Source organism: Telopea speciosissima, chromosome 7 (genome assembly GCF_018873765.1).
Source record: "Telopea speciosissima isolate NSW1024214 ecotype Mountain lineage chromosome 7, Tspe_v1, whole genome shotgun sequence".
NCBI lineage: Eukaryota > Viridiplantae > Streptophyta > Magnoliopsida > Proteales > Proteaceae > Telopea > Telopea speciosissima.
In genome coordinates, this window is record NC_057922.1 from 44,165,743 (window position 1) to 44,187,706 (window position 21,964).

At 40.5% G+C, this 21,964-nt stretch overlaps 1 protein-coding gene across 3 annotated transcripts in view; it reads left to right on the forward strand.

Annotated features, from left to right (window-relative positions):
• Window positions 1-570: 570 nt before the first annotated feature.
• Window positions 571-21,964, forward strand: part of LOC122667875 (IAA-alanine resistance protein 1) — a 58,332-nt gene continuing 36,938 nt past the window's right edge. Inside the window, exons 1-2 of one of the 3 annotated variants that reach the window (XM_043864331.1) lie at window positions 573-917; window positions 975-1,161. In XM_043864331.1, the coding sequence (XP_043720266.1) occupies window positions 789-917; window positions 975-1,161 (316 nt within the window). In that variant the 5' untranslated portion in view covers window positions 573-788. Of the gene's footprint in view, window positions 1,162-21,964 lie in introns of all 3 variants that reach the window. The other 2 variants (XM_043864332.1, XM_043864330.1) reach the window with 2 other exon arrangements.

The following is a 21,964-nucleotide window of genomic DNA, read 5'->3' on the forward strand; positions in this document are numbered from 1 at the left end:
GAGACAAAGAAGGCAAAGGAGGAATTGGAGGAGGAGGAGAAGGAGAAAGAGAAAGAGAAGGGATGGTGATGGGGTGGGGTTTTTTTAACAATTACCACCCCAAAAGGGCATTTTGGTCTTAAAAAATCTGTGACAATGGCATATTCTCACGACTAATCCTCTCCAGGAATGTAACGATGGGGATTAATTAATTATTAGTATGCAACAGGAGAGGATAGTAATTATTTGAAAGTTTTTAAAAGGGTAATAATAGATATCACAGTTTTTGAGATGGTAATTGTAAAAAACCCTTCTTTTTTTCTTTTTAAGTCATTATAACAATTTTAACTACTACAAAGGACAAACGGACAAATGAACCAAAAATGAGTTCCGATTATAGGATTGAAAATCGAATCCAAACAAGAAAGACAGCAATGGCCACTGGTCGGTAGAGCAGCAGAGAGTGGACGGAACCAGATTCAGTAGTTCAGTTACCAGGACCTCCATATCCATATTTCGCTTAAATTTAGAAATTAAATAAAAAAAATTTAGACAAAAAAGTAAATATTCCGTAAGATTAGGAAAAATTAATAATTAAAGGGGAAATGGATGTGCTCACCTTTGGTGTGATAGTGGCCATTATTGTTCTTTTTCTTGCTGCAATTTGTTTCATTAGCATTGAAGGCACTTGCATACGCACTCCTTCCGCTTCTTCTTCTGGTTAAGAGGTTTCTTGATTAAACCCTGTAACCCTTTTGTCTCTTTCTCCACTCTCTTCTTGTTTTTGTGCTTCTGAGAAGCTTTGGAAGATGTTGGTCTCGTCCGAACAGAGATTAGCAGTGTTGCTTCTAATTTGGGTCTTGGGACTGAGGATCTGCTTAGGGCATGGAGAGGAATCTGGATCTTGTCCTTTCAGCAGACCTGAGCCTCACCAACATCATCACTGCGACCACGGCCATCATGGTCACGAACATCATCATCATCAACACCACCACCACCATCATGAGCATCATATGGGTCTATCGGAGAGCAAGCTTGCGGAGGAACTGGCAGAGGAAGAGGATCTCAAATTGTATGGGTTCGGATCCCACCATGGCCACCACGATCACCACCATGACCACGACCACGACGACAACCACCACCACGGTCATGATCATCTTGATTCAGAACTCTCGAACCTCGGTTGGTACCTTGACTTGTTTCAGATTGATTTCTTAGTGGGCATTTCTTTCTATTGCATTTTATTATATTCATTTGGATCTCAATTCCAGATTTCCTTCCATACCTTTCCTTATGTTTCTCATTTTGCAGAATTAGATTGAATTTTGGAACGAACTTGATTAGTGTTTGATCATATTCGCGATTATGTGTGGTAGTTTCATGGGTCATCAATGTTTTTATGACTTCAGATTGTATTGCATTGAGGTCGACTTCATTTGTTTGGACGTAATTTGATTTGTTCTTGCTTTTATATCACGTGGAAGTTGAATTTGCAGAGTCATACAGTCAAGTACTCTGTAGGAGTTGGAGGACATTGTTCTTTAATGTGGTTTCAAGGAGTCTCCATAGGCATGGACTCAATGGTAGTGCAAGGAATTGAGAATAAGTATTCAGTTAATGAACAGGGAAAAGGGTTACTTTCTAAGCTTTCCTGCCTTACACTATCTAAACTAGATGAGAAGGCTAGAGTTTTCCAGCATGGTATTGGATGTAGATGATGAAATATAAGAGAAATTTTAAACTGCACATTGATTTTAAGCGACAAATATTCTAATGAGAAGAGGCGAGTATTTTCAAATTGATTGGTGGCTCAGAACACTCAGATTTGAACCCGTTAAGATTCTAGCAAAATGGGACAAGTTACAAAATCTAAGGAGTACTGCCATGTACTATGGTTCCCAATGGTTTATTTTAAGTGGCTATTTCCTCGACAGAGTCTATTCTGAGAACAAGTGGTTCTGATGAGCTCAGTTGTTTGAGTTTCTTTAGATCTAGGTGTTAATTATAATTTTTGTTTGCTATTAGTTAAGCTTGAGTTATAATTTGTAGCCTACCTCTCCAGTTTTGCTGATCTTCTTTACAAACACATGTATACATGTAAAAACCAGCGTGGAGAATTTCCATTTATTGCAAAGAAGAGGACTGATATGTTTTGAAGCTCAAAAAAGAATATATGGTGTTCTCAATTCAATCGTTTTTTTTTTGGTAAAAGTCTCAACTCAATCACCATCCTTGAAGAAGTATACTGCTGATTTAGATTAAATCCTAGTCTACTGTTTCTGATATTATAGTCATTTTCAAGGTCTCATTCCCACTACTCAAATGCTTTGTCCAGTTATTGTTCTCCCTAAATATTGGCCCATTTTCATTTCCTTAATTCGACTCTTAAATATAGTCATTTTCAAGGTCTCATTCCCACCCTGATATGCTTTGAAGTTCAACAAAGAATATATGGTGGTCTCAACTCAATCACCATGCTTGAAGATGTATACTGCTGATTTATATTAAATCCTAGTCTATTGTTTCTGATATTGTAGTCATTTTCAAGGTCTCATTCCCATCACTCAAATCCTTTGTCCAGTTATTGTTCTCCCTAAATATTGGCCCATTTTCATTTCCTTAATTCGACTCTGAAACCTTGCCTTGCTTTATTGACTAGTGCTTCCTGCTATTAAGTATCACTTACTAAAATTTGCACCTGTATGTTCCCCCCCCAAAAAAAAAGGAGAACGCAAGAAGAATCCAAAAGAAGTTCCGTTTCCATTCCTCGACTGTTAAAAAACAAAAAATTAGCTTTTTTTTCAGTTTTGTAGAAAGACTGTAACAGTATAAAAAACTAATAACCAGCAATCACAAGAGAGAAGAAGAAGAAGAAGAACTGAGACTGCTAGAGTCCACAGAACGGTGCTCTAGCAGTCCCCCTCCAATCAATATATATAATCTCAAGTTACTAATAAAAAAGGAAACTGATTGACTTGTCCTACTCTAACAAGGAAATAGTATCCTAGACTAATAAGGAAATAATAATAACCTTTTTTTAACAAACACAAGGACACGCAAGAGAGGAGAGAGATCTCTGGTATCGTTGCACCCGTACCCCTTTGTATCCCAACGGTACAAAGGGTCCAATACACTTTCTTAACACTCTCCCTCAAGCTGGAGCATATAGATCTCCCATGCCTAGATTGGAATGTCCTTTTCTGAACAAAGGACCAAACAAGGGCTTAGTAAACACATCTCCTAGTTGGTCAGCGGAAGCAACAAATGGAGTGACAATTAACTTCTTCATTTCAGCATTGTGCACAAATTGACAATCCACTTCAATGTACTTGGTTCTTTCATGAAACATGGGATTACTTGCAATATAGATAGCCGTCTGATTATCACAGAACATCTTGAAGGACCACTGAGTGATCGGAAAAACCCAACTCATGAAGTAGTGACTTTAATCACATCAACTTGGTTGCAATATGAGTCATAGCTTGATACTTAGCCTCTGCACTGAACCAAAGACTAAATCATGGAAGAGGTGGGAGTGACTGCCCCATGACCTGTCACTTTAGTACATGGAACAAGAACTCGCCGAGATCTCAGTAATAGCTCGCTTTTTTCAATAATCGAGACGAGATTAGACGCGAATAGAAAGACTGCATTGTCTCGGCCGAGATCTCAGTTCGACTGAGATTGAACCAAGCCTTTGTATAAAATAGACTTAATCTTGACCGAGACCAGTCGAGATCTTGACTGCTTTCGGTTGTCTCGCTGGTTTCCGCAGAGAAGCTCTAGAAAACACCAAAAACTTGGTTTTGATTCCATTTCGACGGAATGATTGCCGGATTGAGCGGAGATACTTCAGCAAACATCGAACTTGCAAGATCTGCAACAAATCCAAAGAACTTCAAATGCTTATTTAAGTTGTTTTACATTAATTGATAGAGGTCTATGGTAAGATTGATGTATTTTACATTTTTACATTTCTAATGCATATTTAAGTTGTTTTAAAATAACAGAAGAATTGGTATTTTGGAGAGTGAAGAAAACAAGTCAGATATACCAGTCATATGGCAGGAAGCACCAGAAACAATAATCCACGAAGGAGACAAAATAGAGGTAAGAAAGGCAGAGTTACCTGTGTGGGCTAAAGTAGCAGTAGAAATGGAAGTATGCAGACTCAAGCTGTTGAAGGCGCTTAAGGATCTGATTTAGTCATCTCGTGACATAGCAGCGCTGGAAGAAGCTCCTGATGTAGATGTAAAAGTGTGGTCTCTCCAGATGTAGCATGCTCAATTGAAGGCTTAGTAATGGGGACCTTTATCCCCTGAGGTTCGCTGACCGGTATGGTTGTGCGGTTCCTCTCATAGGGAGGGCTGAAATGACCATTCCACCCCCTGACCGAACACACTGCCCGGGTGGGGTCCACCCCCTTTTATTAGAGGCACTAGGGAACTGTACCGGGCAGGGGAACCGCAGGTGATAAAAATTCTAGTAATGGCAGTATTGACTAACTCATTAGCCCAGTCCGGATGATCATGTTTAGCCCAACATGTGTCAATAGTATGGTTCAGCTTACCACTATAGGTGCATTGACGTAAGGACTTGTCAGTGGGGGTGTCACCTGTACCACAGCCACTAGGGCCACGACATCACGCCAATTACCACGGCCAGCAATGAAGGCTGAACTATGCTTAGGAGAATAAGAAGAGTCAACCCTAGACGGTGTAACCAAACGTTGAAGACGGGAGAAGACCTCGTTGTGAGAGGGCACCTTCTCCCCAGTAAGGAGTTGACCTTTAACAGACTGATAGTCAGGGTGAAGTCCAGCAAAAAGTTTAGCCACATAGAACTCAGCTTGTTGTTGCTTCAACTCTTCCAGATTAGTGGTAAGGGGCTGATGTATCTGGACGTCTTTAATAATATCTTTATACACACTGAAGTACTCATTCAGTGATTTATCTCCCTGTTTGAATTTGAACATCCTTTTGTATAAATCATAAGTGCGAGAATATTTTCTCCTGGGTGAAACTCTTGCACAAATCTTCTCAAATACCTTTTGCAAGAGTGTGAAACATTACATTGGCAGCAATGGATGGTTCGACACTATTCCACAACCAAATTTTAATAGTAGAGTTCTCACACATCCAATCATTATGAGCGGTAATACTAGCAGGATCCTTAGGATCAATAGAGGGAGGATCATCTGTGATATACTTCATCTTCTCTTTTTCATGAATATAGGCCTGTACAGCTTGGCCCCATAATAGATAGTTAGACACCATTCAGTTTAATGGTGGTAATCTGAATGTGCACAGTATCAGAAGGAAGCTTAGTTACAGCCATCTCTAATCAAAGAACAAGTAGTAGAACTGATCTGGAGGAGATACAATAGTCAGCAGCAGAGAATCCCAAAAATTGCAGTTGAAAAAACCCAAAATAGAGCACTTGCGGCAGCAGAATTGGTGATATTGCAGTACTCACAAACAGCAGGGTAGTATGACTTCATGGCTTACCGGAGTCTATTGTTTCTGATCATGCGTTAAGTTCATGAGTTATTTTTTGAAGACCTTGTGGATGTGGTATACAAAATTGCAATTCTCTATGGACTTTCATCCTCAGACTAATGGGAAAACCGAGGTGGTTAACCGGAGCTTGGGTAACTTGTTACGGTACCTTGTTCGCGATTGTGAAAAGAAGTGGTCATCGATACTAGATATGGCCGAGTTTGCCTACAATAGCTCCGTTAACAGGACGATGGGTTTGGGCGATGGCGGTGACAGTTGGACAAAGAAAATGGGAAGGGAAAATAGGTTCGGCCATGGTATGATGGGTAATGGAGGCTGAGCTGAGGTCTCGGTTATGGTGAAAATGGATTTTGAAATGATGGAAATGGAAAGGGAAAACGGAGAGAAGGAGTGGAGAGGGTTTGATTAGATTTTAGAAGGAATAAGAAGAGAGTGGAAGTCTTGGCTGGTTTGTTTTATGGGGTTCAATCGGTGGGTTTTGGGAAGTGATGCAGGTCGTGGCTTTGGGATTTGGTGGTGCTGGCCATGATTAGAAGATGGAGATGCTGGGTTTTGGTTTTTTTTTACTGGAGCAAAGATAGGATTGATGGGATTAATAAAGGGGCAAAGTGGGTTTCAGCCACTGCTTGTAACAATTTTAAAAGAAGAAAAAGGAAGAGGGTTTTGAGATTACAGAGGAGAAATTGGTTGAGGGTTTCAGTCGATGGAGCTGAAGAAGATGGAAGAAAGAAAAAGAAACAGCGATGGAAACGACCCATGGCTTCAAGGTTAGGGTTTTGGTCAGATTAAAGAAAAGAAAACAAAAATTAGAAAAGGAAAAAAGGTAAAGAAAATGGATTCAAAGATGCTCACCAAAGAAGAGAGGTAAGAGTAGAAAAAAAAAAAAAAAAAAAAAAAAAACGAAAAGCAGAAGAAGAAGCCGGTTTTCAGTAGCTGTAATTGTTCTCCCTGGCTCGGAGAACTCTCGGCCGTGCTGTCTAAGTTCATTTCCTTTTCCCAAAGCCTCTCTCTCTCCCTCCATGTATTCCTTTTTGTTTCTTCAAAAATCAAAACCAGTCAAGCCTTCCATCGTTTTTCCTCTCTTGTCTCTGTCTTTTCTTTTCTTTTCTTCTCTCCTTTCTCTCTCCTTTTTTCTCTCTTTCATGCTAGAATAACGTCTCTCCTCCCAAATTTTGCTGACCTCACTTCTTTTTATACTCCCTTTTTAGGTTTAGGTTTTGTGTTTTTTTTTTCTTTCCTTTTTTAGCCCTCCCCCTTTCCTAATTTTATGTTTTTTTTTGTTAGGGTATGGGTTAGGTGCCATGTGGCACCCCCTCAGGGTCCATGACCCTGAATTGGGTTCAAACCTTTGGGTCATCCTGTGGGTTGGGACCCGATTGCATTTTATTATTTTTTGTATGTCTGAGACAGTCGCTAGTCTTCTTTGTATCGTCATCGCTTGGTGGGGAGATAAATATTACGTCTATATAACAACTGCATGAACAAAGCGCTGGAAAAATTCACCAAAGCATGCCACAAGAAAAGATATAGCATGAACAACCAAAAAGAAGATCGGATCGGAGAATGAGCCATCAGATCTAGCTTAAACCATAGGAATCAAACAAAAGGGACCGTTGGTGGGAGAAAAAATCACCACCAAGAGTTAAATAAAGCTCACGGTTCCAAGGAAGGAACCACAAGAGGAAGGGAGGCGAGAGGCGGAAGGCGGAAGGCGGCGGTGTGATGTAGATCAAAACATGAAGAATAGGCCAAAACACTGTTCACGGTACTGTTCATGTGAACAGTGTCACAGCCCCTTAATTTGGTTGGTGAGAATATTACTAGAAGAACCGTGGGGGCAGAAATCTTTTATTTATTAGTGATTCAAGTCTTTAAGTGAGGGGTATAATTGTCTCTTTGGGCCTAAGTATTTAAAGGATACTTGCTAGAATCGATGGAACCATATTGAGAGGTGGGGACTACCACTAAAGAGAATCGACAGCAATATTTGATCACTTAAAAAGTGGGGTCCACAAGGAGCAAGCATCAGCTGGAATATTTGAAGACTCCTAGAAGACTTGAAGATTATATCTAGTTTCTATTTTTGAGTCAATCCTAGTTACTATTTTCTTAGTTTCTATTTCCAGGCTTAGATTCTAATTTTCAGTTTAGTAGTTTCTATTTTCTTTGAACTTGAGGTGCAAGCATAGCCCTCTATATAATGTAAATGCTGTAGAAGCCTCCCCATGATTTTAGTAGATGAATGAAAGCTTGCTTTATGCATAGAGATTCTCTTGTCCATTGTGAGTGACATGAAGGGCAGGGAGAGCCTGGCTGGTGAGAGCCAAAACCCCTAGGACTGAGAGAGCCTGGCTGAGAGAGCCGAATCTCCTTATCTCCCTTTCCTTTCTATTTTCTTATTCCCTTCTTCTCACTGTCTTCTACACCCAAATGAGCCATACTTCTGCTGTGTTTTGTGGCTTCTATTGTGAGCAGACAACTGCTGCTGAAGACCAGAAGTGATCCTCCAATCAACCTCTTGACTACTGCTGCTAATCATGACCAGAAGAAGAATCAAGGCTCAGCTCTGCAGATCTGTTTCTGCCCTGCTGCCTGCAACTTTCGAACCAATTTTTCTCTGAAGTCTGAACTCTGTTCCAGAAGAGCTTTGGAGGTTTGAATCACAATCAAAACGAGCCCACTCGATCCCAGTACCAGCCCAGTCTGCTGGCTGGATTGTTCTACAGCACCAGCCTTCTATTTTCATTCCCATCTCATAACCCCCCTTCTGACCATCAGAATTACTTCAAATTTTCTGCAGAACTTCCTCTCAACGAGACCTCCACTCGATCCAGACTTGAGTCCAAACTGATGGCTGGTTTGGCCTATAGGTCTTAACCTTCTAATTTGGTGTTGCTTCCATATCTCCCAACTCCACCATCAGAATTGAGTGAAACTTTCAGCAGTGCTTTCCCTCCATACAAGCTTCAATTGATCCAAATTTGGTTGCATTCCCATGGCTGGTTTGGTCTAAATTCTTAAACCTTCTAATTCTGACTTTGTTTCTAATTTTGTGTTGTGTGTATTCTTGGGGCTAGGTTAACCTTAATCTAGTCTTACATTACGGTGCTGGTGGCAGCGCTAGGAGAAGTCGGAAGATGGTGATGTCAGTAGTGTCCGGCGGCTTGAGGTGGAGACGATAAGTGGTGGCGGTGCTGTGAAGAGGCGGAAAGAGAGAGGAAGAGAGAAGGGGAGGTGGCAGTGCTTAGGGTATGGCAGAGAGAGAGAGAGAGAGAGAGAGAGAGAGAGAGAGAGTAGGTCATGGGGAAGATCCCAAGGTGGATCTCAGCTCTGATACCATGTTGGGATTTGGGAAATTGTGACTTGTGTCAATAATGACACTAGCCCCTTTATTTGTAATAGAATGAAGTAGGGTTACATTAGGGTTACAATAGAATGACCAAAAAGACTAAACTACCCCTGCTACCTATTTTACAATAATTTGGCTATTTCTGGTCCCCACCAAATTAATGTGGACAATGTTTCTTGATAAAATTCTTTTTATGCATCATTACATCCTTGCTAAAAAGGTAGGAATGCGGGTTTTCTTATTTGAGATTCACTGCATCTTGCCCCACACCTTGATGAAGTTGGTGTTATTATTTCTAATGGCTTTTAGTTAACACTAAGGAGAGATCTCTCTGAGTCTTGTTCCATTGGTTACTTCCTATGTATTGAGTGATGTAACCCGAAAGGATGTTTTGGGTTTTTTTCCCCCATAGCTAGTAGAGTCGGCTATAGAGGGGCTTATTTGTAATTCTGTCCATTATTTCAATGTTATAAATAAGAGAGCTTGATGATCACATTGATCGTTCAAGCATTGCATTCTCAATTGTTCTGCTAACATGGTATTAGAGCCTAAATAATCTGATATAAGTTTCAGAACACCCCCCATCTAGGCTGCCCTCCAGCAATGATATACATAAGTTTTTTGCTATAGCTGCTGCTTCCCTTTCTTCTGCGATTTTTGGAGCTTCCCTTCCTCTTGAAGATCAAGTCTCGATTACCACTGGAGATTGATTGTTTGTATTGGAGATCCATTTTGGCAGCCTTGGACAGCATCTATCACAAGTAATCATCAACAATTGAAGCACCCTACCCTACATCGAACCTTTTAGGGTTTTCTAAAACCCTGACTCTTATCGATTTTAGGCTTAGGGTTGTCACCTCTTGCTGATTTTTTGAGGGGAGTTCTATTCATACCAGAGGAGCACTCGACCTTAATATCAGCCACATCTTCAAACTAATGTGGTCTAGATCTACTCAAGGTTTGAAGTATCAGTATCGGGTATCGTATAGGTTTGGAGATTTTAAGAGACGTATCGTATCGGAGATACATATCAATCGGTGCAGAAACGCATGAAAATGATCAAAATACACTACAACATAAACAAGTAATTAATGTCATAAATCATGCATATACAGTAATAATTGTGAATAATGTATAACCAGACAAGTGCGGCACTTTAAAATTGTTATAAAAGATTAAAAGATGAGATTTATTACATGTATAGTCACTCTATTTCCATGAAGAATGTCGGGGTGGATCAAAGTCATGTCTGTAAGGATCTTCAAGAATAGGAGCGACTAGGATGATGTTGTGTACTGACCGAACATAAGCACAATACTGAGCCTAGTTGAAATACTGATGGTAGTGACTCTCTCACTCATAGTAGAATCGTGTGTACTGCTCTGGAATGGCTAATGTCGTGAAAGTACTAGGTTGTGGGGGTATCCATAACTTCCATACCCTACAGAAGTCCGATGTCCATAGCCCGAAGAAGAACCTGATGCATAATGCCCATGACCTGATGAAGCACCAACATGATTAGAACTAATGCTAAGTGATTCCATGCCACTCATAAACACGTCACTATCATATGGATTATGGGAACGCTTGCCAACCTTGCCATTCCAACTATAAGTCTTATGGCGACCACCATAATGAGTATCTTGGGTAGCATGTGTGTATCCTGCCTCACCTGTGAACTGCATCCCAGCGTAATGTTGTGAAGTCCCATGGCCACCACCACCACCTGCACCAGCACCACTACCACCAGTACCACTACTACCACCATGGCCACCACTACCACCACCACTACCATCATCATCAGCAGCGGCAGCAACACCACCATCACCACCGTCACCATCCCCATCACCATCACCATCACCATCGTCACCTTCTTCATCATCATCATCAACATCTTGTTGAGTTCCTCCATACGGATGACCTGACCTCGTCCTCCTAATTAAACCTTCTTTAGGGCTACGGTCATCCTCTTCAACATTAGGATAAAGATCTTCTGATGGTGCCTGTGTTTCATCATCATCAATCTGTCGAATGATGTTCTTTATGATTGGATCAGATTTGGTTGTCTGGCGATCCTTACTTAACTGATCCATCACCAATGCCTTATCGGTGTCCTCTATCCATGCCCTAACTAGATCTTCATCGTCAAGTAGGTGGTTGATGTTGATTGGGTTGACATCTACTTCATCCCCTTTTCTTTCCAACTCTAAATATTTAAGCTTCAGCTTTATGTTGTAATAGACATACACTAGCTTCTCCAACTTTGAATAACTGAGACAATTGCGGGGTTTTGGTGTGGATCAACCCGAATGTATTCCAGTTACGTTCGCAGCCACTAGAGGATGCCGTTAGGGATAACACTTGAATTGCAATTGTGGTTAAGTGTGGAGCACTAGTACCTCCATAATTGAGCCACCAATCAGCTGCACAATAGTAAATGAAATATTAAAAGACATAACCTGAAACAAATTTTAAATAACATAATAAATTATTAAATCTAACTTACCTGGGCGTTGTGTGCCCCTAGCATGGATTGCCATTCTATCAGCAAAACCACGAGTGGCCTCCCAAAAATACTTAGCCTAGAGGTATTAAAATATTAGTTCATTAATCACCACTGAAACTGTTATTTGACATATTCTTGGTTTCAATCTTTTATACAACTAATGTATTTTGACAACATTCCTTAGGGTACTCAATAGATCCGGTCTACACCCTATATCATTGTTGTTTTGAATATCTGGATTCAAATAATATGCTGCACATGGTTTGTAATTGATGGTTAGAAACCTAGAATACTAATAAATACATAGTAACTTAGTAAGTGTTTAAAATGAAACCAAAGTCATCTACATAAGTATGAGTTATAAGATTACCTGTCCAATGAACATCTTGGACCAGCATCTTCTCCCATCGATCAGTTATAATCTTCAAATACTTCTTGCTTGATGTTGGGTTATCATCATGTATCTTCTTCCTAACCTCTTGCATGAGCGCTACCATCTTACCCGTGGTCTGCTCTTTATCCCCATCAACCACTCGAAGAAGACAAAAGAGTGGGTGTTTAATAATATCAAGTCGGCGCATCTGATCCGAAAACTTTGAGGAGGTGACAAGATCTTGAACATATCTCCTAATTTCATACTCTGCATAACTGCTAGTCATCCAGTCAGCAGAGGTGAACATCTTAAGCAGTCCATCCTTTCAGGAAATGAGGCTGTCAATTGCAATGTAATTTGTTGCAAATCTTGTGGTTGCAGGTCTCACTAAATCCCTTTTTGTGTGACTCCTCATCAATGCCAAAACCCAACTATGGTTATAAATAAAGTTGGTGATCTTCCTTACATTACCAACCAACTGTTGAACCTTTGGCAATTCTCCTATGTCCTTGAACATCAAATCTATACAATGAGCCGCACATGGTGTCCAAAATAGATTTTGTCTCTTCAACATAAGCAACTGACCAGCCTTTTTGAAATTTGCTGCATTGTCAGTTACTATCTGGACAACATTTCTTCTCCTACCTCCTCCACAACTTCATCCATTAACTTATACAAATAATGGGCATCTTTGATTTCACTAGATGCATTGATCGACTTGTGGAAGATCGTTTTTCCGTCATAATAGATGAGGAAATTGATGATGGATAATCTTGTTGGTCCACTCCATCCATAACACATGATGGTCACTTCATATAATGGCTACTTCTCCTTGAACCTCTCAACATACTCGTTCACCTCTTGGACAATATCATCCAAGTAAGGCCCAACAATCTCATAAGGTGTGGGTGGCTTAACATTTTTCCCACACCGCTGAATCTCCTTTACCATGGCCTTGAAGTGGGGATCTTTGGCCTTATGTGGTGGAATCATGGAACTGTGGAATAATCTGAAGATTGCTCTACCTATCCTTTTCCTCAAAGTTTTGGGTTGAAATCTTTCTTCAATCCTCTATTGGTCATCATCTCTTGGTCTGTAGACATTAGGATCCATGTCTCTGATATCTAGGCTCTTCTTTCTCTTACCCTTACCACTCTTAGTAAACCGGTCAAAGATTCCCTTGACACTGGTTGCTCTACTAAGGTCAACAGGCTCTTTACCCTTACCTACAAATGGACAACAAGAGGAGCCAACACCAATATCTACAGGGCCCTGACGTTGGGGTCGAGCTGATTGACTTCTTACCAATTGCTCAGCTCTCCATTGTTTCTCTCTTGCTTCATGTCTTGATTGTCTCATCGCCCATGCCAACTCTGGGTCCTTCTTCGCTTCCATATCTGATCCTTCATAACCTTCAAAATCTTTCATCAAATTTTCTACCAAAACATCCTCATCCTCATCTGCTTGGGTGGATATTTTTTTTGAATCTCTAAGGTGTTTTTGCATTGTCGTGCTTAACTCTACAGGGCACTTTGTACACTTGGCAACATTTCCATATCCTCCTGCCATGTGTTCTTTTTGCCGAGTTACCCCACCTCCAAGATGTTGAGTGTCACAGAAGTTGCACTGTGTATGCAATCTGTTGTTGCTTATCTTTGTACAATAAGACCACCTAATGTCTTGTTGTCCCGGCATTGTCCTAAACACCAAAGATAAGTGGATAACTATATAAGTATTAAACTATATTAAAATCCACACATCAATAATTCATATAAGTAAAGTACATGTCAATATGATGCATTTCATGCATTGCATGTACTTAGCAAAGTATATTAAGCAAACTTTAAACATTTTTATATTTTCCACAATTAGTTTCACATTATTTAATTTTTCCGAAATTTTAAAAATGACATAATAATATAATATAGTACATTAGCATACAAATAATATGAATCTAAGTCTTCTCATGTATTTCAGCCATTGAGACATTTTATCAAACTATAATGAAAGAATAAAGATGAAAAAAATTCATAATTTTTTCATTTTTATAAGTATTTTATAATTTTAGAAAATAGCCAAAAAAATAAAAATAAAAATAAAAATACAGGTTATAGGGTAAAAATATAATCTTGATGCAAAGTGATAGATCTGTACATTATGTTATACATAAATTATACACATAAGCATTGGTTGAAATTTTTGGAAGAAACAAAAAAAAATCAATTTGAGAAGCAATTTTCGTTTTGGGTGAAAAATGCAAAGATTTGAGTTCAAATATTTGCAAATGTATACAAAGAATGCATCACTAACTTAGTTTAACCTATTCTCTTTGAATCATAGCAAAAAATGGAACTAAAATCAAAGATTTGAACCAAAAAATCAAGTTTTTTTAAAAAAAAACCTACCTTTCCCTTCAAGAACACCTTCAATCTTCGAATCTGGGTTGTTGGATGCAGAAAATGACTTGATTCCACCTCCTTTAGAGTCGTTTTTCACCAAGGAATTGAAGCCCTCAACAGATTTGGTCGAAAAAATGGGTTTGATGCTTGATTTTGGGGTTTTTCCCTTGGCTGGACAAGTGTTTTTTCCGCCTGGATAGTCTCTGGTTCGTGTTCTGCTGGAAAAACTGAGAAAAACATGTGTTCATTTAAGTATCGAGGTGTATCAATATGTATTGGTACGTTTCGATATGTATCGGTTGATACATATCGATACGTACCGATATGTTAAAAAAATAATAAAAAAATGAAAAAAGTACGTCTCGATTGTATCAATACATATCGACCGTATCGTATTGTATCGACATGTATCGGTCGGTACATATCAATACAGTCGAGACATTAAATAGATACGTATCGGTATGTGTCGTATCGACACTGACCGATACCGAGACGTATTGGCCGATACGGTACGATACACACCGATACTTTAAACCCTGGTCTACTTATTTGACCATTGCTGGTTGAGGACTTATTGGCATATTGGTAGTGACCCAAAGCCAGCCGACTCTGGTCCTCTTCAGGATCGATGGGTTTCCAATGATGCTATGGTGATGTCCTATTTGCTGTACTCTATGCAATCTGATCTCTCCAGCAATTACTTATTATTGGATACAGCCCATCAAATATGGAGTGTTGCCAAGGAGACTTATGGGCTGGTAGGGAATGATGCTTAGGTGTACGAGATTCGAAAGAAGGTTCATGACTCCACACAGAAGGAATTGTTAGTCTCTAAATACTATGCTGCCCTAAAGAGTCTATGGCTGCAATTGGATCACTACTCAGATTTTCAGCCTTCCAATGCAGCTGATATTTCTGCCTATCGCAAACACGTGGACGAAATTCGTGTCTATGACTTCTTGGCAGGCCTGAATGTTGAATATGATCCTATTCGTGTGCAAGTGCTTAGCCGATCTCCTTTCCTACATTCTAGCAGTCTTTTGCTTTGGTTTATACTGAGGAGACTCGTAGGGCTGCTATGTTGCACACCTCTATTGTTGAGAGATCTGCCTTATAAGCTGGTTCCAGCCCTACTCCCATTACCATACCCGATGGCAATGCTGCCTCCAAGGAGCCTGTAAAGTGTGAACACTGCAACAAACTCTATCACACTAAGGCTACTTGTTGGAAATTGCATGGGAAACCTGTTGACTTTGAGGCGAAACATGGTCGTGGGAAGTCCAAGTCCAAGGCTAATCACTCTGAAACTATTGCTGCTGCACCTTCTAAAGACATTGGTCTCACTCCAGATGAACTTCTAGCTTTCTATTGCATGTTAAAGGCCTCTCCAGCTTCACCTGCTCCAGCATCTGCACCTGCTGCCCCTTTTGGTTCTCATTTTGCTTCAGGTATTCTAGAAGGCAGTCATTGTACATTGGTTGTCTCCAGTCCCCGGATTATAGACTCCGGTGCTACTGACCAAATGACTGGTTCCTCCCATATTTTTCCCCAGTATTCTCCCTCTTCCAGGAAAGACACTGTTCGTGTGGTTAATGGTTCTCTTTCTCCTATATTTAGAAAGGTTTCCATTCGCTACTCTCCTACCCTTACATTATCTTCTGCTTTGCATGTTCCCTTTTTTTCTACTAATCTTCTTTCAAGTTTCAATTAGTAGTCTTACCAAAGATTTAAACTGCAAAAAACTTTTTTTCCTTCTCATTGTGTCATACAAGTTCTGGTGAAAGGGACGACGATTGGGGGTGGTAAGATACATGGTGGTCTCTACTTGCTTGACACGGGTCAAACTTCTCTTCCAGCAGCTTCATCTCCAGCTGTTGGATTGTATGGGCCAGAATACTGTGGGGGTATTATGGATTTTTTACCTCTTTATTGCTCTTTATTATTCATTCTAGTATGTAAGGGAAATTCTGTCCATGTAATGTTTTTTATTATATAATTCTCGATTTTCCCTTTACTCCCTTTCACACTTGATCTCTTCTTCCCACCCCCCTCTTCTATTTTGATCCTCTCTCTCCATTATTCTCCCACTAGGGCAGCACTGATGAGGTGATCGACAGATCCAGTTGTTGCCCTCCATTACCTCATTCTATGATAAGGTTTTTTGATCGATAGGGACAAGTTCCAACTCCAGTTGCTGCCTGCGATATTTGATGCTTCAGATTTTTTTTGGATTGCTTCCACTCCTTTCCAAGGAACCAATCTACCTCATTGAAGACTCAAGAACTGCGGCAGTGTTTACTTTTCTGGATCAGTTCCTATCTCCAACAGAATTGAAGACCTCCTAGATCAATTTTTTTTCCACCAACTCAGGGTTTTCTCAAAACCCTGACAAATATCGATCTATGAGTTTCAGGTTCCCATTGAGGCTGTTCTTTGGTAGAGTGATTCAGCATTCATAGAAGACCTCTCGGTCCAAATTTCAGCTCCATCCACTTTGTTTTTGCGTGCCTTCTTCCCTACATTGATCTCAACATATTCAGGGTTTTTTCCAAAACCCTGCAAAAATCGATCTAGGGGATTTTTATCCCTGTTGCTACTGCTACTTTGGGACACCTATTGTTGCATTTAAAGAAGTATCTCCTCCAAAGTCCAGCACTTATATTGAGGTTTACCTGGCTTTCTCATCACATCAGCTCTTCCCTGCGATTTGGGTCCTTCTCGGCTGCAATTATGGGTGATTCTGACAATTCCACTACTACTTTTGATCACAATGGCCAAGGCAAAACTGAATACCACAACTTTCCTCCTAATTCAATCAAGCTGGAAGGCTCCTCCAACTACTTGCTATGGTCTAGATTAGCCTCCTTTGCCATTGCTGGCCGTGGCCTTAGAAGCCATATCAATGGCACTAGTGTTATGCCGGCTGAATCAGGTCATGCTCAAGATAGTTGGCTTGCTAATAATGGAGTTCTTATGTCATATCTGGTTGGTTCTATGAATTCAGACCTTGCATAAGGGTTTCTTCTCCTTGATACAGCTTCTCAAATTTGGTCGGCTTGCAAAGAAACATACAGGCAGCTTGGCAATGATGCCCAGGTTTATGAACTCAGGAAGAAGGTCCTTCATACTACTCAGGGAGAGTAATTAATCTCTAAATACTATGCTACTCTGCGCAGCCTTTGGCAACAATTGGACCATTTCTCTGATTATCACCCTACTACGGCTGCCGACGTTGCTGCCTATAAGAAACATGTGGACAAGATCAAGGTTTATGACTTCTTGGCAGGGTTGAATGTGGAATATGACTAGATTCGTGTTCAAGTGTTGGGCCATTCTCCTTTTCCCACACTAAAACAGTCTTATGTCTTGGTCTCATTTGAAGAAAACCGTAGGGCTGCTATGTTACATCCTCCTATTACTGAAAGATCAGTCCTACAGACTGTTGCCTCGGTTCCTATTGCACCTGTTGGGAATCTATCTCTTGGTCCTACTACTACAGGCACTGTTACTTGTGAGCACTGTCACAAACCTTACCATCCAAAGATAAGTATTGGAAAATTCATGGGAAACCAGTTGACTTTGAAGCTAAATGGGCTGCTAAGAAGAAGACAAAAAATAAGGCAAATCACTCTGAATTTTTTACTACAACCCTGGCTACTGACAATGGTCTATCCCAGGATGATCTACAAGCATTCCTACGTGTGCTAAGGTTTTCCGCTACTGCTACCTCTACTACATCTACTGCTACTGCCAATTCCTCTACTCCTTCAGGTTCACACTTTGCCCGGTCAGGTATTCCATTTGGTGGTCATTGTGCTTCTGTAGCTTCCCATCATTGGATCATAGATTTTGGAGCTACAGATCACATGGCCGGTTCCTCTAGCCTATTCCATCGATATTCTCCCGCTTCTTGGAAAGATAAGGTCAAAGTAGCTGATAGTTCCCTTTCTTCCATCTCTGGAAAGGAATCATCAACTGCACTTCATTCCTTCCTTTGTCTTTTGTTTTATACATTCCTAATTTTACTATTAACCTTCTTTCAATTAGTAGTATTATTTGTGATCTTAACTGCAAAGTAACATTTTTTCCTTCCCATTGTGTTTTTCAGGATCTGGCATTTGGGAAGACGATTGGATTGGGTAAAGTGCGTGGTGGATTGTACCTGCTTTATGATGGTCGTCTCTCCACCACCATTCCCTTCTTTGCTACACCAGAATTCCTTGGTCTCTTCTGAACTTTACCAATGGCACTTTATATTAGGTCACCCTCCATTAGGAATTTTAGAACATTTATTTCTTGCTTTGGTCACCAAATGTAATAAAGATGACTTTTTTTGTGAGGCTTGTGTTTAGGCCAAATAGACACGTTCTACTTATTCTCTATCAAATAAAAGGAGTTCTTCTTGCTTTCATTTGGTGCATTCTGATGTTTGGAGACCTAGTCGTAAAACTTCTCTTTTTGGTCATCGTTGGTTTGTTTCCTTTATTGATTGTCATTCTCGAAACACATGGGTATATCTTATGCACACCAAAAATCAAGTTTTTTCATGTTTTCAGCATTTTCATAAAATGATCCAAACTCAGTTCCAGGGTACTCTCAAAATTTTGAGAAGTGACAATGGAACCGAGTATAAGGAATCTCAATTTCAAAAATACTTTGCTGATCATGGGATTATTCACCAAACTAGTTGTGTTGATACCCTAACCCAAAATGGTGTGACTGAAAGGAAGAACCGCCACTTATTGGAAGTGGCCAGAGCATTGATGTTTGCTCGACATGTTCCATCCCAATATTGTGGTGATGCTATCCTTACCACAGCTTATCTAATTAATCGGTTGCCTTCCCGTGTTCTTGATTCCCGTAGTCCTGCTGATGTTTTGCTTGGGGATTCTTCCTTTGTGGTTACACCCAAAGTGTTTGGCTGTGTTTGCTATGCTAGGGATACAAAATCTCCGGGCAAACTTGAACCCCGTGGGTTACGGTGTATTTTTTTGGGTTATTCTCCAACCCAAAAAGGTTATAAGTGTTACCATCCTCCTTCCTGTCGTACTATGGTCAGTATGGATGTCATCTTTCATGAAAACCTTTCATATTATTCTTCACCACCTCTTCAGGGGGAGAGTTCTAGTGAAGATGTGGTTCCTTCACTTGAGGTTCCCCTTCTTTTATCTCCTATACCTGCTGTCCAGCCTGCTGCTCATCCCCCTTTGGCTGCTGTCCAGCCTTCTATGGCTGCTGCCCAGCCTCCTTTGGCTGCTGCCCATCCTCCTTTGGCTGCTGTCCAGCCTTCTATGGTTGCTGCCCAGCCTCCTTTGACTGCTGCCCCTTCACCCGAGGGGAATCCTTTCCAGGGGGAGACCATGGAAACAAGTGGTAATATTCCTATTCAGGGGGAGTTGACTCCAGTATAGAGAACCATTAGTAAATTTCGGAAGGCCGTTGACGACTTCAACATTATCATTTATAAAAAGAGATGTTCCAGCAAAGGGCAGCTTCAATCCACTGTAGCACCAATCCCTATGTAGTAGCCAACTCAGGATCCAGATCCTTCTTCTCCTGGTAAGCCGCCTTCTTCCGACCTACCTATTGCTCATCGCAAGGGTAACAAGACTTGCACTCAGCATCCCATATCTTATTTTGTGTCTTATAGTTCTCTTTCTCCTTCCTTTTGTGCATTTGTATCTTCTCTTTCTTCTGTTTATATTCCTAAAACTTGGCAGGAAGCCTCTACAGATGGAAAGTGGAAGGCAGCAATGTTGGAAGAAATGAGAGCATTGAACAAAAATAATACGTGGGATCTTGTGGCCCTTCTTCCAGGAAAAAAACCAGTTGGATGTAAATGGGTGTTTATTATCAAACAGAAGGCAGATGGGACAGTGGATCGATATAAGGCATGTCTGGTTGCATAGGGATTCACTCAAACATATGGAGTTGACTATCAGGAGACCTTCACACTAGTGGCAAAACTCAACACTGTGAGGGTATTATTGTCGTGTGCTGTAAATCTTGGGTGGGATCTTCAGCAGTTGGATGTTAAGAATGCCTTCCTCCATGGGGAGCTGGAGGAAGAGGCATATATGGATATTCCACCAGGCTTCTCTGATGATAGGACCAGGGGCAAGGTTTATAAATTGAAGTGTGCTCTCTATGGGTTGAAGCAGTCACCTAGAGCCTGGTTCGGCAGGTTTCACAAGGCTATAATTTCAGCAGGATATAAGCAAAGCAATGCTGATCATACATTGTTCATTAGGCGAGTTGGTGACAAGGTAACTATTCTCATAGTCTATGTGGATGATATTATGGTCACTGGTAATGATGGTGAGGCAATCGAGAAATTGAAGCACTTCCTTGGCCGTGAGTTCGAAATAAAGGATCTATGACCTCTTAAATATTTTCTAGGGATAGAGGTTGTCGGGTCTTCAAAGGGCATCTTTCTTTCTCAATGGAAATATATCCTAGATCTGTTGTCTGAGATAGGGATGTTAGGGTGTTAACCTGTAGACACTCCTATGGAAACTACTGCAAGGCTCAAGGAGAAAGAAGGTGAACCAGTTGACAAAGGTCGTTATCAGTGATTGCTTGGCAAGCTAATCTACCTCTCTCATACACGGCCAGACATAGCTATTGCAGTGAGTTTTGTGAGCCAGTTTATGCATGATCCTTATTCCTCTCATATAGAGGCAGTTATTCGCATCCTACGATATTTGAAGTTTGCTTCGGGAAAAGGAATTCTTTTATCTCCCAATGGCCATTTAAAGGTTGAAGCTTTCACTGATGCCGATTGGGCTGGCTCCACAGACAGAAAATCCATCTCTGGATATTGCTCTTTTGTGGGTGGGAATTTTGTCACATGGCGTAGCAAAAAGCAGAATGTTGTGGCAAGATCCAGTGCTGAAGCAGAACTCCGTGCCATGGCTCATAGAATCTGTGAATTATTATGGCTTAAAAGTCTGTTACATGACATTGGTGTTGCTGTCCATCTTCCCATGCTACTGTATTGTGATAACAAGGCTGCCATTAGCATTGCTCACAATCCTGTCCAACATGATCGCACCAAGCATGTTGAAGTTGATCGACATTTCATCAAGGAGAAGATTGAAGGTGATCTTATCTGTGTTCCTTTTATGACGTCTGTTGAACAGCTAGCCGATGTGTTCACTAAAGGGTTGAGTAGCAAGGTGTTCCATCCTATTCTAGGCAAGTTGGGTATGTGTGATATTTATGCACCAACTTGAGGGGGAGTGTTGGATTGTATGGGCTAGAATACTGTGGGGTTATTTTGGACTTTTTACCTCTTTATTGCTCTTTATTATTCATTCTAGTATGTAAGGGCAATTCTGTCCATGTAATGTTTTTTATTATTATAAATATAGAGCTTGGGGTCAGTCTTAGACATCCAAGCATTAGTCTTTCCTAATTCTAACCTATCAACACCAGCTCATCAGTTACACTTAGTCTTGTCTCCTAATCTCCACCTATGGCATTGTCGGCTCGGGTATCATCTTCAAACTTTTGTCTTTTTATTTCTTCAGTTAGTCAAAGATTGTAAATTGGATGAGTTTTTTATGTGAGGCTTGTGTTTTAGCCAAACAGACTCGTTCTAGTTATTTTCCTTTGAATAACTGAAGTGTTTCTCCATTTGCTTTGGTTCATACTAATGTGTGGGGTCCTGCCTATTGTGCATTCATTTCTGGTCATAGGTGGTTTGTTACTTTTATTGATTGTTATACTTGTACCAGTTGGGTGTACATGAGACAACATAAGAGTGAAGTTTTTCACTGTTTTAGCTCTTTCATCGTATGGTTCATACCCAATTCAATGCAACTCTAAAAATTCTGC